The sequence below is a fragment of the Melospiza melodia genome, chromosome 5 (genome assembly GCF_035770615.1).
Source record: "Melospiza melodia melodia isolate bMelMel2 chromosome 5, bMelMel2.pri, whole genome shotgun sequence".
In the NCBI taxonomy this organism is placed as follows: Eukaryota; Metazoa; Chordata; class Aves; order Passeriformes; family Passerellidae; genus Melospiza; species Melospiza melodia.
Window position 1 is genome coordinate 1,243,184 of NC_086198.1, and position 15,596 is coordinate 1,258,779.

The 15,596-nt window shown below is 38.5% G+C and overlaps 1 protein-coding gene across 1 annotated transcript; it reads left to right on the forward strand.

Moving 5' to 3' along the window:
• Positions 1-32: 32 nt before the first annotated feature.
• On the forward strand, positions 33-14,137 carry VPS37A (VPS37A subunit of ESCRT-I). The gene is made up of 12 exons (XM_063155964.1): positions 33-157; positions 3,611-3,685; positions 4,669-4,783; positions 5,635-5,735; positions 6,633-6,849; positions 7,825-7,895; positions 9,942-10,069; positions 10,158-10,216; positions 10,309-10,377; positions 12,350-12,493; positions 13,242-13,322; positions 13,504-14,137. The coding sequence occupies exons 1-11, from the start codon at positions 33-35 to the stop codon at positions 13,320-13,322; spliced, it is 1,185 nt and encodes a 394-aa protein (XP_063012034.1). The 3' UTR covers positions 13,504-14,137.
• The last annotated feature ends 1,459 nt before the right edge of the window (positions 14,138-15,596 follow it).

The following is a 15,596-nucleotide window of genomic DNA, read 5'->3' on the forward strand; positions in this document are numbered from 1 at the left end:
GCTCGCGCCCCTCCGGTGCCGCCGCGCGCGCGATGAACTGGCTGTTCCCGCTCGCCAAGGGCGGCGCCGCCCCCGCCTCCGCCGCGCCGCCCGCGCGCACCGGCCTCCAGCAGCAGCGGCAGCGCCAGGTCGAGTCCCTGCGCGCCGCGCACGCCTCGTGAGTGGCCGCGGCGGGCGCGGGGGCGGGAGGGCCGCGGTGTGTCGCCCGTCCCGGGGCCGCGCGGAGTCGGTGGCGTGTCGGTAGCGTACCGCGTCTCTCTATGCGCGGATACGGGAACCCGGCTGCGCCCCGTCCCCTCCCCGCGCGGCCTGGCTGGGTCCTCGCGGCCGTGTGGGTAAACAGGGCCCCCGAGCCGGCGGCGCCGCAGCCCGGGCCGGCCCAGCCCCGCGCTGTCCCGGGGCCGAAGCGTCCCGCCGGGCGCTGCCGCGGGGTCCCCGCCGGAGGACCGTGCGATGTGGGACCCCGGCGGGCCGGGAGCAGGAATTCGGGAACTGTGAGTCCGGCTGGCTGTTGGGGAGGCGTCCCCGCGGGCCTCGGTGGGGCCCGGCCGGGTGATCGGGCGCAGGTCGGTGTGCCCGGTTTCACTTGCCGTTGCCCGGAAAGCCTGCTCATGGGGTGTAATGTCTTCGGAGTGACGCCACCACGTCTTGCGATAAAGCCTCTCTGGAAGCTGCTTGTCATAGCGTAGTTGGTTAAAAGTTGAAACTAAAACGTAGAGCACCAAGGAGTTATGTGGCGCAGTGGCCTGCCAGCAGTGGCACGGTGGCATAGCAGCCCTACTGGCTTTACGCTTTCCTGGTGTTCAGTGCTACCTGCTAAAAACTGGCTGCTCCTTAAAAAGTAGTCTTTTTTAGATGGTGAGAAGAGGCCAGTTGTGTTTACTCCTGTTCGACATCCACAATTTTAAAGTAAAACAGTATATTCTGAGGTACTCCTTCTTGGCAGTATGCTGCCCTGTTTTGCCTGGTTTAAAACTCCTCGCATTTTAAAAGGAGATCCACATTCCATGCATTTGAAGTTATAGTTACCGTGAAGTAAGCATTCTACTGACACGCAACTTCCTAGGATTTCTGTAGAACTGAAATGGTAGCTGCCTCCAAAACAATTCAGAAAAAGGACAGGGAATGCTTCCTGTCACATCATACTGACACTAGAAGTGGAAGAGATACTAAATGCATTTCAAAGTTTAATAACTGCAGATAGTTTCCATTCCTAATTTTTTGAATTATCACATAGGGAACATAAATATGATGGTTTTCTAAGTATTGTTGCTTGAATAAGCCTAAGTCTGTTCAGAGCTAATTTCACAGATATTTTGGACACAGTTCACTTCCCAAGGCGCTGTTCTTGTGGGCATATAGGAGCTTAGTTAACTTAAAAGTTTTTGTTAGGCTGGCCTTACTTGGCCTTTTGTTTGTATCCACTTTTTAAAAATCTGGCAACGAGATGAGCTCATCCTGAATTAAGTCCCCAGTAAAGGGATCAGTTTTTGTCAGTCAGCTTGCTGAACTGGTTTGCTGCTGTTTGTGCAGGCACCAGCTCAAGCACGGGCAGTGAGGGAACGGATGCTGTAGCCAGGAATTGAGGTGAGGGGAAGGGACATGGTAGCTGCCCAAATGTTATTCCTTTATGAGTACTGTTGTTGCTCTTCACCAAAATGCTCAAAATTCTTGGTATGCTGTAGTTAACTAAGTTAGTCAAGTTTGGTTTGTGTTGTCTTAGGTCATAAAAGCTCAGGTATGTGTGATCTTAATTTCAGTAAAGCAGCTAGCTTTCCTATACACAACCCCTCTCAGGTTAGGAGCTTGAAATAAAACCTTTGCATTTAAAAAAGAGATTATTACATTTGCTGTTGTTCTAGACAAAGTTAAGAATGTATCATTTTTTCAATGTGCTCATTCCCACTTGGGGAAGCAACAACTAATGTTATTAGTTAAAGGTTTTTCCTAAGCAGGGTTAACTGTTTGAACATTCAATGAGATTCTGGCTTTCTTCTCCTCACTCTCTGTCCTCATCTTCCTCCCCAGTATCCACGTGAGTGGAGTGTAATTATATACCCTTCTCAAAAGGATTTTGCAGCAGGCTAATGAAAAGTGTGACAGATGATTACGGGGCAGGAATGTGAGTGAGAGATTCCGGGGAGAATCCTTCAGTTAAGGATGAGAAGTTGCAGATAGTGGTGTGTGGTGTAACACAGCAGAACCCTTGATTTGAATTCTCCTGTGCTGAAGATATTTGATATTTTCTTCAAACAGCGTGTGATTTCACCAGGAAAGAGCAAATACTGAGTTGTCTATGAGAGGAATAAGATCAGGCTGCAGAAAGCAAGATTCATAGCTGAGTTAGTGTCTTACTCCCGTTTGTTCCCCAAGCTTTTAAAGACTTCGTTTTGAAGCCTTAAATTCTATGCCCCAGTAGTGCCTTGGAAGGACACAAAACACTCCCAATTCTACTCTTAACACACATTTGCAGGTAATGTGTTCTGGGTTTCTTGAGAAAGGACTTGTATGGAGTGTACCTGGCAGTGGATGGAGGAGCATTTCTGAAGTTGGATCAAAAGATGTTTTCTGGGAACACCTGGCTGGCATTATTTGCCATTGGAGCTGTGTTCCCTCTCCTGTATGAGGGGAGGTTACAAAGAGTGTTATTAACCAGGTGCAAGCAGGAAAAATACATGGAAGAGCAACCAGTCTGCTTTTATGGTTTGTTTTGATTCATTATAAAAGGAAGCTTGTTTTCTGCCCTTCTGTCTTTTACTCTCTGCTTAGATATGTTTCTTATTGCCTAGAAATTCTGCTTCTGAGCTTCACCTCCTCCACATTCTCTGGGATGCTCTCTTTCAAAACAATCTTGCCGTGCATGGAAATTGTAGAATGCTTTGAGTATTGAAATCAACTTCCTAATAATGTAGCTCATTTCAAGATTTTTCCCTCTGTAATTTACCTGTTGCAGGAAAAACAAATTTGGATTTTACCTTACTAGATTTTTAAGTGCTTTCAGGAGAGCCTGGATCTTGAGTCTCACTGAAGCTTTACATTGTTGAATGTAACTTTACTCCAGATAATTCTTGAAAGCTTGTGCAAGTGAGCTTGGTGCACATAGTAAAAACTACTGTTAAATATTAGGCTAGTCTATTAAGGAAGAATGCCTAGTCTAATAAACATTCTGCATATTGATCTGAAGGCAGTGTTGCAGAGCAATGTGAACCTGATATAATGCCTTGGTGAAGTAAATGTTTAATCAGATAAAATTCAGTATATTAAAATAACACTGATGTGTTGTCTTAAATTAAGCCAGTAATGGGAGAAAGATAAGTTGAGATTATTGTCAGATGCATGAGTAGTGTGATTTCTCCTACCATAGTTCATTTGCTTGTGACCATTTATGAGGTTTAAATGTTAAATCCACTATTTTTATTTTTGCTTAAATCTTAATATTCAATATAGAATGCTGAAGACTATTTGCATACTCCAGACTTTTCAATTTTGTTCTTACAGGGCTTTTCAAAACTAAACTGAATACAAATATCTGAGGTCATGCTTGTTTCTTTTAGACTTTTAGCTGTTATATTGACCATGCAATGGATGCTAACAATTTTTTCTTTGACAGCATTGCAGAAATACAGAAAGATGTGGAATATCGACTGCCATTCACTGTAAACAACTTGACAATTAACATTAACATGTAAGTAGAGCGGGCTGCATCTATGCACATCTTGAAAATTAAAATTGTTCTTAAAAAAAAAAACAAAAACAACTAACTGGTAATAGAGTATAAGCTGCTCCCAGCTCATAATTAATTTCAGGAACCATAACCTGGATTTATATTAGTGGTTATAGTGATCTGGGTGGAACTGGCTCTGTACAAGATACAGATTTTCAGCTGAGAGCAAAATCATATTTTACTGTTCTCAGTTCCTAAGGTAGCTATATGATTTTAGTTGAAGGTAACTAGGGGAAAATGCTTGAGGATTTCTGGTAACTTTGATTCTCTGCCACTGAAAATAAACTTGATTGGAAATTTCTTAGTCTGCTGTAACTCCATACTCTTACCGTGGTGAAGGTTCTGTAACTCAAGTGATTTATTGTAATATTAGTGCAAATTTACTTTGGGGGTACACTTTGTTCTGGCAAGTGTTGATAGTATTCTGTTCACAAGTTTTATATTACTTGGCCCTGCAGAGTTGGCCTAATATTCTTACAGGCTACACTGCATTGTATTTGTAGTAATAGCATCTATATTTGAAAATGTTCTTGTTATGCTATGGCTTTTTTGTTGTCTATTAGTTTGTCAGACCATGTGCTAATAACACCAAGGCTGCAGGTTCAGTGCCTGTATGGGCCATGCACTTAAGAGCTGGACTCAGTGATCTTTGTGGGTCCTCTCCAACTCAGAATATTCTGTGCTCCTTTGTTATACTTACAATTTTGCCCAAAAAATGCTCTCTTCAGTTTTGTGGAAGTCTGGTGCTCCAATCTGTTGGACTTCAAATTTTGTAACTGAATAATCCTTTTGTATGCTTAATTCATTGTGCACTTGTCCATAAGAGTTTTCATAGAAAAGTATGTTTATGTAATTAATAGTACTTTTTTTTTTCATAAGAAGCCTTCTTATGCAAACTTTATCATGAGGTGTCACTGTAGTAATAATTATTCTTGTATTTGCAGTTTGCTTCCACCTCAGTTTCCTCAGGAAAAGCCAGTCATCAGTGTTTTCCCACCTGTGAGACATCATTTAATGGACAAGCAGGGGGTATATGTGACCGGTCCATTAATAAGTAATGTATGTATTATTTGTAGCTTCACACAGATCTACTGTTAATAGCATTTAATACATGTCACACTAGATTATTGTTAATAATCCGGGTAAAAAAGATTAGTATAGATCCTAATCTTTTTCAAACTGTATTTCAGGGCCTGAAAATAAATTCAGAAGTGTTCAGTAGTTATTCTAGTTATTCTTTTACTGATACCATTTCTGACTTGAGTATTCCATGTATCTAAAACTATTTTAAGTTATGAAGGCTTAGAAAATTACTATCACATTTTTTTGGTTATTGTTAATTGCACAGCTCTTCCAATTACATTCCAGTGTATTCCAAATAAAGGAGAGGGATGCTTTAAGTCAGTTTTGTAACATAGTTCTTTCTAGCCTAATCCTATTAGAATGGCGTCAAGGTTTTAGCTCCAATATTCAGGATTTTAATATGCTGGTCTTTTTGTCAACAAGATTGTCCTATTTTTTCTTGAGTGGATGGAGGTTCTGACTCTTTTGGAATGTAGTTAGTGCCTTTGTCCTCAGATTTTATTTTTTTTCCTCTTCTGTTCTTTGCACAAATGTAGCTTGGTAACTGAAGTGGGGATTTTTGCTTGTTCAATAGCAATGTGGTACTTCATTGACTCTCCACTGATAATGGAATATACAAAAGACTTTTAGTTTCTGTTCAACTCTGGGTTGCTTTATCACTTTATTTGGAGTTTATGTATATATAGTTTGGATTAGCTAGTATGTCTGAAATAGCTTTTCAGCACTCTCATGTGGGTATAATAAACAATCAAGTTCAGCACATTTTGGAACACTTGGATTCCAGACATAATTTTAATTCTTTGGATTTTGTTTTGTGTTTTTCCCAGTTTACAATGCATTCAGATCTTGGAAAAATTATTCAGAGTTTACTGGATGAGTTTTGGAAGAATCCTCCGGTTCTAGCTCCTAGCTCAACGTCATTTCCATAGTAAGTTATCAAAACATCATAAATGTCTATTAGTTTTTCAAAAAGCTACTAAACCAATTATAAGGAGGGCAGAGACAGGAATATGTAATGGATATACCGGAAGAATTAGATTCCCTGTCCTTGCACAATTTCATGTGCATGGTAGATGACCTGATTGTTTTTAGAAGAGACACTAGATTTCATTGGAGTTACTGAATCAACATGCCTGATGTAACTTTATATCCATTTTCTTGAAAAATAAATTTTTACATTACCAGTTGAAATCTGGAATTTGCTGTATTTCATTATCTGAGCAGTTGTGTTTTTTCATATTCTATTCATAATCTCCCAGGCTTAAGACAGTTCCTCTTGCACCATGTGCAGCAGAAATTGGGTGATTTAAAGAATTGTGTTAAATTCAGATTGTGTCTGAGCCACAACTGTGGTTCTCATGGCTGACGGTGATATTAAGTTTAGGTGTGGCTGCAGTTGTGAATTTTAAAAAAAATCATTCCTGTTATTTAGAAGTAATTACTTGTGTGTTGCCCAAGCTATTAAATGCTATACCATGCATAAGAACTAATGTATGACACAGATGTTTTTCTCACAACTTTAGGATGGAAACAATTTAAAATTATGCTGTCATAAATTTTTGAGAAATAGCTTTCTGATAATTGAGTGTAAGTGTGTATTTGGCTGTTCTACAAGAATGTAGATTAATGGAGTTCTAGACTATATTGCAGTATTAGACAGAAAGGGTTATTACATTGGAAGCAACTGAGAGCAGAAAATACAAAGTTTATGGTCACTTGAAAATTCATTCTTATGTCTTATGTGTGGTCTCGTAATTATAATTCAAATGACAAGACGTGCTATAAGCAGTTGGTTGCTCATGGTTGTGGTTTTGTTTGTTTTTAGCCTTTACAACAAACCAGCTGGAATGCCTCCTTTTGCTCCTCAGGGGTTTCCATTTCTCCCTCCATATCCACCTCAAGAAACAAACAGAACAATGGCACCCATGCCCATTTCTGAATCAGTTCCTTCAAGCTACACTACAGACAAGCCTGCTGCTCCCTCCTATGGCTTGATTGCCGATCTGCCGCTGCCTGTCCCCACAGCAGAGGCGGTGCTGCAGGTCGGTGTGCTGAGTTCTGCTCTTTAGGCTGGCAGACACTGGGTGTAAGTGCCCTTAGAGGCACACAGGGCATTGCTGTTAAACTCAGGGAAGCGCTTGAGTGAGTGAACTTCATTGTTTTGCTGGTGCTAGGGAAGCAAAAGTGTCATTCTGGCTTTGATGAATTTTTTAGAACTTGAAGTCAGAGCAACAAGTTTGTCTGAGTTTCAATGAAACTAGTGTTATGTTAATGGCCTTTGATGATAGGGGTTTTGTTTTGGAGCTGTACTCCCCCATAGGGCAGCTGGAGCTGTATCTCCAACCACAGAAGACATTTTCTCTTGCTTGCTTTCCTGCTCAGAACCTATTAGGTGAGGGAAATGTGCAATCTCAAGTCTTTATGTGAAGCATTTTATCTTGTATGTTTATACTTAAACTCCCTGTTGCTGATGAACTCTGGAAGAAATTTTATTTTTAATAAAACTTTGTATCTAAATGTTTAGTCTTAAATCAAATCATGTCTATGGAAACAAGTTTTCTTAGGCTTGGAAGGCACTTTTGTAACTTTATGCAATTTAAATTTTCTACAACTGTTTTTTCCTTGTCTAAAACATTTGTTTTCTGAGAGATTATAGCTCTGAAAACCACATGAAAGAGATCAAAGTGTCAATCTCCTTCTCTGTTCTCACTTCTGTGAGTTTTACTATTCCTGTGTATTTTCTCTGTCATTCAGCTGCTTTCAAATGAAGGACGTAGCAAAACAGAATTATTTTCCTCCAAAACTGACTCATCTTTTATGACATGTTACCCCAAACATCTTCAAGCATTTTGTTGCATTGGTTGAGTTGTTTTCTGTTCAGATACTACTGCTTCTTACTGCTTTTTGTGCTTCTCTTGTTGATGGAAAATATTAATTTTCAGTTCTCGATTAATCAGGTTAAATATCAAGAAACTGCACTTGAGAAATCTACTAAGCATTTCTAAATTTTGACTCAGGTTGGCCAGAATGGATTTACATACAAGATGCCTGATATTCCTGATACCTTTCCAGAGCTCTCAGAACTAAGGTAAATTTCCAGAGGTTAGCTGAACTGCTATAGTTACTGAAAGGCACTGTACTGTACTACTGGCCTGTATCTGATTTTTGTCAGAGGTCTGTACACATCACTGAAAGGGTTTTGTAGAAATTATAATTAGGGGAACTGCCACATACCAAAGTATTGTAGTCAGAAAATAAACCTGCTTTATATTCAAATGTGCTGCTTCTTTAGAGTTTGGTCAGCAGGAGCAGTACTTGATTCAACACCAGGAAAAGAAGTATTTATTTTTACTGTTTCTTGCTCTCAGTGTTTTGCTTTTTTCTGAGGCCTTACAAGGGACTTAATTTCTAGTAATTCAATAAGCATAACTTTTGAAGGAGGAAATGGAGTAGCTTGAGGCTGGTTCAAAAATTACATTCTCCTAAATGCCAAAGAACTGTAGTGCAGGGTAAATGGGGAACTGCTTTGTGAGCAGCTCAGCATGTTCAGGGGAGGCTGGCTTAGGCAAATCCAGGAGGTAAATGTGTCTGCTGTCCCAGTGCAAATCACTGCTACATCTAAATACCTTATACACATACTACACAAATATTTTCATCTGTTTGTCATTATTCAAACAAGCTGTATTAGTTATTGCTCCCAGCAGCTTGCTCAGATCTAATGAGACAGTTTCCTAGATCAGTTATGTGGGGTGGAATAGGTTACAAATTCACTATAAACTCCTTCAGATCTCACATCTTTCTGGTGGTGTCATAGTTAAGCAATTGAAAACTGTTGTTTCAACTGGGGTGGCTTTTTCTTTTCCTTTGACACTTCCCAAAGAACCCGTTTAGTTTAGCTGACTTAGCTTTTAAGTTCTGACAGCATCCTTATTACATAACAGCAAATTAAGATTTTTGCAGGGAAGTGTAATTTGTTAAAACATTCTGATCAAGCGGCTGGATTAAAATTCCATTATTCTTCTGTTGGTTGTTTAATGGAATGACAGAGGTATTGCAGCTGTTCTGAATAGTTCTGGTTTTGGTAAAGGGGCTTTTTGAGTGGCCTTTGTGAGAAAGGGTCAGGAGCTGCCCCTGTGCCCCGCACAGCTGGTTTGGCAGCAGACCCACTGCAAGACTCCTGAGTCCATTAGTGAAGCAGGCACTGCCTCTGAAAACATTCTAGAAGGAGCAGAGGCAGTGAGGATTGAGGGGAGGAATGGAAAAATGTGATAATCCTGCAAACACCAAGGTCAGGGAAGAAGGATGAGAAGGAGGTTCTCCACGTACCAGAGCAGTTACTTTTCCACAGCCCATGGAAGTTTTGGAAAAGATTGCAGTAGTATGGGTATTTGTAAAATGTACCCTGTAGCTGAGAGGACTGTGCTGGAGCAGTTACCCACACTGCAGTCCAGGAAGGACCCAATGTTGGATATGCCCTGAAGGATACTCATGCCAGGAACTGAATGCAGCCTGTGGAGCAGGGGTGAAGTGTGAGAAGGAAGGAGAAGCAGAGATGAACTGTTGGGGACTGACTGCTACACTTGCAGTTCCCCCTTTGCCCCAAGGAGAGGGAGACAGGGAGAGACAGTGTTGGGCATGAAGGAATGAGGTTGAGCCTGAGGAAAAATGGAGCAGTATTTTAGTTTTTGCCTTTTTTGCTTACCATCCAACTCTTACTGTAATTGACAATAAATTCAGTTAAATTTTTCTGAGAGTGTTTTTGTGTTTGATTGTAACTGGTAAGTGACTTCACTGTTTTTATCTAAACCCCTGAGATTTTCCTCCATAGCCTGTTGAGGAGGGGAACTGAGAGAGCAGCTGAGGGGGCATCTGGTAGCTCAACATAGTCAACCCACTATAGTAGCATTATGGGAAGTAAGGCTTGAAATGAAAGATATTTTTTAACATGCTGCTTTTTAAACTCACTGCTGCATATAGTAGAACCCACAATCCAGTAGAAAAAGGAAAAATAAGTTGTGCTCAACTGTCATGTATTTGTAAAGTCCCAAAAAATGCCTCAAATTCTGGAAGAAGTGAACTACTTTACATGTGGTGTTTTCAGCTTTAAATGTACTTTCTTTCTGTTTGAGTACAGTATATCACAGCTGACCAGTATGAATGAGCAAGAGGAGGTGTTACTGGAACAGTTTGTGACTCTTCCACAGCTGAAGCAAGTCATTACTGACAGAGATGAGTTAGTGAAAAGCATTGAAGAGCTGGCAAGTAAGCTGTCAAAATGTTAACATGTGTGGCTTTGTTCTGTGAACTAAATCCTTTAAAAAAAAGTAGTAATGGTGATTTTATTTTTCAGAAAAAAACCTGTTGCTGGAGCCTAGTCTTGAAGCAAAAAGACAGACAGTGTTGGATAAAGTAAGTTAACAATAAAATAATCTTCAGCAATATGAGTGGTAATATCTGGAATTTTTTCAAGGTGATAATGTTCCTTTTCTTCTTCCTTCCAGTATGAGCAACTCACGCAAATGAAAGCAGCCTTTGAAAAAAAGATGCAAAGACAGCATGAACTTAGTGAGGTATAATTCCTACATGACATCCTTTAAGAATACTTCGATAAATCTGAAATTTTGATATGTATCTTTACCCATTAGGAATATTGTTTTGGTTAAACTCTCATTTAATATGAAGTAGATTAAGTATTTCGTCAAATATGAAAAAAATTGAATGATGTACCAAACAGTTAAAAGCAAAATAATGGCTTTTCTCATTGGGTTTTTATTTTTTACTGCTACAATAGGAGCAAAGGAGTTGGAAGAAAAGAGTAATGTACATCTAGAACTGTTTAGTACAATCCCAGTCCAAACCAGTTTTAAGAATAGAATAATTTTTAAAGAAGGCTTGTTCAATTAATGGTACTCATTTAAGATAATGAGCTTGTAAAACTGTGCCAGATGAAAGTGCTCAATAACTTCAGGAACTTAAATTCTGCAATTCACTAGGCATGCTTACTTCAGGCAATGTGCTCTATGTGCTGTCAAACCTTGCATGTTTTACCGTGTAAACAGGGCAGAAGTTATTAATTCAGAAAGTATTGGAGGAGGAGAATAATTTCTTGGTATGTTTACCAGGGTATTTATTAGAAGATATAACTTCTGATAAACCACTTTCTGCACTAAAATCTTCATAATTTGCAAGACTTGTCACCTGAGAATGCAACAGTCCATCAGTTTAGCATGCATAGTACCTGAATTTCTGAATGCCCCCAAAATAAGAAAACAAATAATAAAAAAAAAAAAAAAAAAAAAAAAAAAAAAAAAAAAAAACCCAAAAAGTTGAATGATGGCAAACCAAATGATTTCATAGGTGGTCAAAATATTAGAGATTTCCTCACTTGAAAATCAGAAGAGTCTGACTCCTTTGACCTTAAAGTGGGTAGAGGTAGTTGACATGGATAAACCACCTATTTTTGCAAGAAACCACTTAAGAACAGGACATAACATTGCATTGCTGTAGTCCCTTTTCTTTTCTCTAAATTAGATTTGCTGATTCAATTTAGTGATGGATAGGAGGCTGAGAGCTGAGGACTAGCAGTTGAATTTTTCTGCTTTTTTTCCCAATATGCTATTTCTTCATGTAGTGATGTTTGCTGTGCACAGGTATCTCCTGCTCTCTTTCCTTCAAATTTCCAAACAAGTATTTTTACTTGTATTGAGTGAATTTTAGTCCTCTTTTATTAGAGCAAACTCTCTGTATTTTGTACAAGATCAATTTAACAGGAAATTTTTGATTACATTAAGATTTTAAAGTACATAAGTAAAAGATTTTTCATAGGGTAGATGAAGGTTAGGCCAAGCATCTAAAATGTATAAATGCCTTAATTTTGCAGTTCTGGCTCTCTTCAGACTCCTACTGGATGTGAATCATGTCCTGTTTACCTGCCCAGATATATTCGAGAAAAAAAAATGCAATTGTATGCAATAAACAGAAGTAAGGTTTGAGGTTTATAAGAACAGAAAAATGAGTACACTGATTGAGATTAGCAGTCTATCTACTTCTTGAGTAGGTGCTTTTTGCTTTCCTGTCTTCTCCACAATCATTTCAAGGGTATTTAAAAGCTGAACAGTAAGTTCTTTTTTACCTTTTTATACTTCTCAGGTTCACAACTGATTTTCAAAAGTAGACCCTATTTATTGAAGACACTTGAAATGTTAGTTCTACTCAGAAATCATGCACTTGAGAACTTGTCAGATTTCCAAGCTGGATGCTTTCTACACTGTAGGGTAAAAGTTGAAAAACTTTATTCATTTGTGTGAATGATTGTGTATCAAGACCTAAACTAGCAACACTTTTCTCACATTGGAACCTTTCTAGTTTAACAAGCTAGAGTTCCATCTCTGTAACTTGGAGATGGAACTTCATCTGGTTACTTAGGCTTTTATGTAATAATAGTGCTCTGTCCACATATTCCATATTTATATAGTCATTATTTTTGAAAATATGAGTTTTAACAGACAGGTTAATATTACATTGGACTTTTTATTTTCTTAGAGTTGCAGTCCAAGTGCTCTGCAGGCCAGACTTAAAGTAGCTGCTCATGAAGCTGAAGAGGAGTCTGATACTATTGCAGAAGACTTCTTGGAAGGCAAAACAGAGATAGATGACTTTCTTAGTAGTTTCATGGAAAAGAGAACGGTATGTAATACACAAGTACTTCTAATCCAAGACATGTACAACACACAGTGAATAAATTTAGGACTTCTTTTTTTAAGAGTTTGAGCAGTCGTGTGATACAGAACAGTGCTTTAGTGAGCTTTGACAGAAGGAGAAAAAATCCTTAAATGGCTTCAGTTTCTTTAGACTATAATCTGCATTCCAAAGGCACATACTTCTAAGATGGGAGTGCAAAGGTCTTCTGCATTAGACCATATTAATGTGCTGTTGCAGATATTTTTGTGCCAATTTCTTCTGTATCTTGTATAGATATTGGGGAAGATAGCCACATGGTAAATTTCATATTTGGAAGGTTGACATAAACTGACATGTTGCATTAAACAACCTTAATGTTTAATTTATTAAACTTCTTAAACAAATTTTGTTGATGGCTATCATCAAATAAGTAACTGGGGTTCAAAAACCACCATTCTTGTTCATGCTGTGACAAAAGTAACTTGTGTAGTGTACAAGTAGTGTACCTTTCTTTAAAGGTGCCAAATAAATGCATTTTGTAACATTGGAAAGAATCCTCTTATAAACAGTTTTGGATAGAATAATGTTATCTGTATAGACCATTGTTCAGCCCAAAGCTTGGAAGGGAGGTAGGTTAGGCAGGGTTTTCTTTCTTTAAAGAGCCTGTAAAATAGCTAAATCAGTAAGGAGAAACTGCAGTATGCATTACAAAAAACTGCTTTTAGAATTCAGTCTTGTATGTCTTTTTTCATAGCTCTGCCACTGCAGACGAGCCAAAGAGGAGAAACTTCAACAGGCAATAGCAATGCACAGCCAATTTCATGCTCCACTATAGGTAAACTTGGTTTGTTAAACAATTCACCTTATTGTTACACACCTGCTAATGCTAATGCATTTGTTACGGTGTTTATTGTTCCCGTGGAAATCAAGTGTGTTCTGCATCTGTTGTTACTTGTATTTAAAATACAACTTCTGGAGAAATTAAAATATCTAATTTTGGAAATTTGTCCTTACAGACTTCCTGCAAACTACACCTGCCAAGAGAACGAATGAAAACCCCAATAAAGCACACTTTTTAATAACTATTATTTGCAAATAAGCATTTCATCTTATCTGGTTGTATTTATAGAAGAGATTGTATACAGAGTTGGGATGGTTTTTGTACAAATTAGAATGTCTCTTTATATTCTCATTGTACTCAAGAATCCTTCTATTGCAATCTTTGCATTAATTTCTTGTATTTATTGTTGATAGTTATAATATTTAAGTTCCCTGCTGCTATACTCCATTGTTCAGAGATTAAATATCTAAACATGTAATTTTGACTAGCTTTTTACATTTTTATAAAAACATAATTCATATCTTTTGTATTTTGAATTTTAACCATAGATTTGGCTTAATCTGTGGAAGACTTTAAGTGATAGGACTCTGGAAACTAAAAAAATTCTTAATGGAGATTGCCACTGGATTCACAAGCTGTCTTTTCTTGAAGCCAAAATATTAAAGAACAAATTTTTTTACTTCTAAGTAATAATAGAAAACTAAGTATAGCTTGTATTGTGTTTTGGATGAGTAGATTGGGGATTAAGCAAAGGATGTGTTGGAAAAAAATTATACTGGAATCAAAATAGAATAAATGATATCTGCATAGATTTGTTATGTTGCTTAGTAGCACGGATGCACTGATTTCAAGAGTGGTTTGGTACCTACCACTAATTAAACACAATTTTCATCTAACAAGTTCATTTTCTTTTTTTTGTTCATAAAGGAATAATAAGCAGGTCACCTTCTTGTTTCTGTTTTGTGCAATATAAATAAGTTCATCATATGAGGAACTCAGAAATGGTTTACAAAAACTACTTCTGAAGTTCTTTGGAAAACAGTTATTTTTTACTAATGTAAAGAAACTAATTTGGTTGTAGTTGTCAAGTGGTAAGGCAAGTGATTGGATTTGGAAGTGAAACTCAATTCTGTGCTTTCATCAATGAATCTTGCCTCTGGTAAGCTGACAGTCTGGGGGTGGGGTATATCTGGTGAGAATGGGTAGGACCAAATGCAGTGTTCTGTAGGAGGAAAATACAGGTCCTAAATATGCAAGTATTTTCTCTTGCTGTTGCAAGAAGACACATTCTTTTTCTTTACCTTCTCAATGCCTCAGGTTTTCATGGAGACAGTCAAGGAGGAGGAGTAGAAGGAATGCTACAATTTTGAGATTTGTAAGTAGGATAAAGTGCTGATTAAGTAATGTATCAGAAATCCTGCTTCTTTCTTGTCAGGAAGCAGTCTGGAGATAAACCTCTTAGCCAAGACTCTACCTGTGTGTTACCTAGATAGGATCACAGAACGTGGCAGGTTCAAATCTCAGACCACAGTCCAAGCATGTGCTTTTCTATATCACTGATCTTCAGTCCTAAACTTGATATTCTGCCAGCAAACTGTGATATTTCTTCTGAATGAAGGAAAATCGTGTAAGTGCAAAAAGTCTGTTCCACAGGCTAGTGGGTCTTCAGTCTCAGCTCTGCCGTTCGTTACGCTTTTGTGATTGTCCTAAGCTGTTCCTTCTCAGGGTGAGTAGACTATTCACTGCTATTTTATAGGACGTATTTTAAAGCTGATCCAAATTCTGAGATCAGATGTCCCAAAAAAATAGATCCGTGGTCCAAATCAAACATACTTCGGTGTCTGAAAAAAAATCAGCACTTTATAAATGGAATGCTTAAACAATAATTTTAGAGGTTCTTATTTAAAAAATGTGCTGCCTGTATATTGGCGTAGCACTCCTGCTAATGTGTTAACTAAAGCCTTAGGTTATGGAAACATCTAAGTGGTTCTGAACTTGTGTCTGAGTAGTGTGTTTTCTGCAGCTCTGAAGAGTTAGGTGTAAGTCATCACTGTAACCTTCTTGGCAAAATCCCATCTAATTTTGTGCTGAGTTGTTTCTGATCTGTTTCTGACAATCTAGTTAACTCTCAAGACTACACACAATCCTGTGCAGAGCTGTTTTTTGTTGTTTCTTGTGAACAGAGACAGGCATGGATGACCAGACATCTGGTGTTCTTGCTGTATTGGGCTAGTATCTTCTTTATACGTTTTATAACAGGATTTGCTA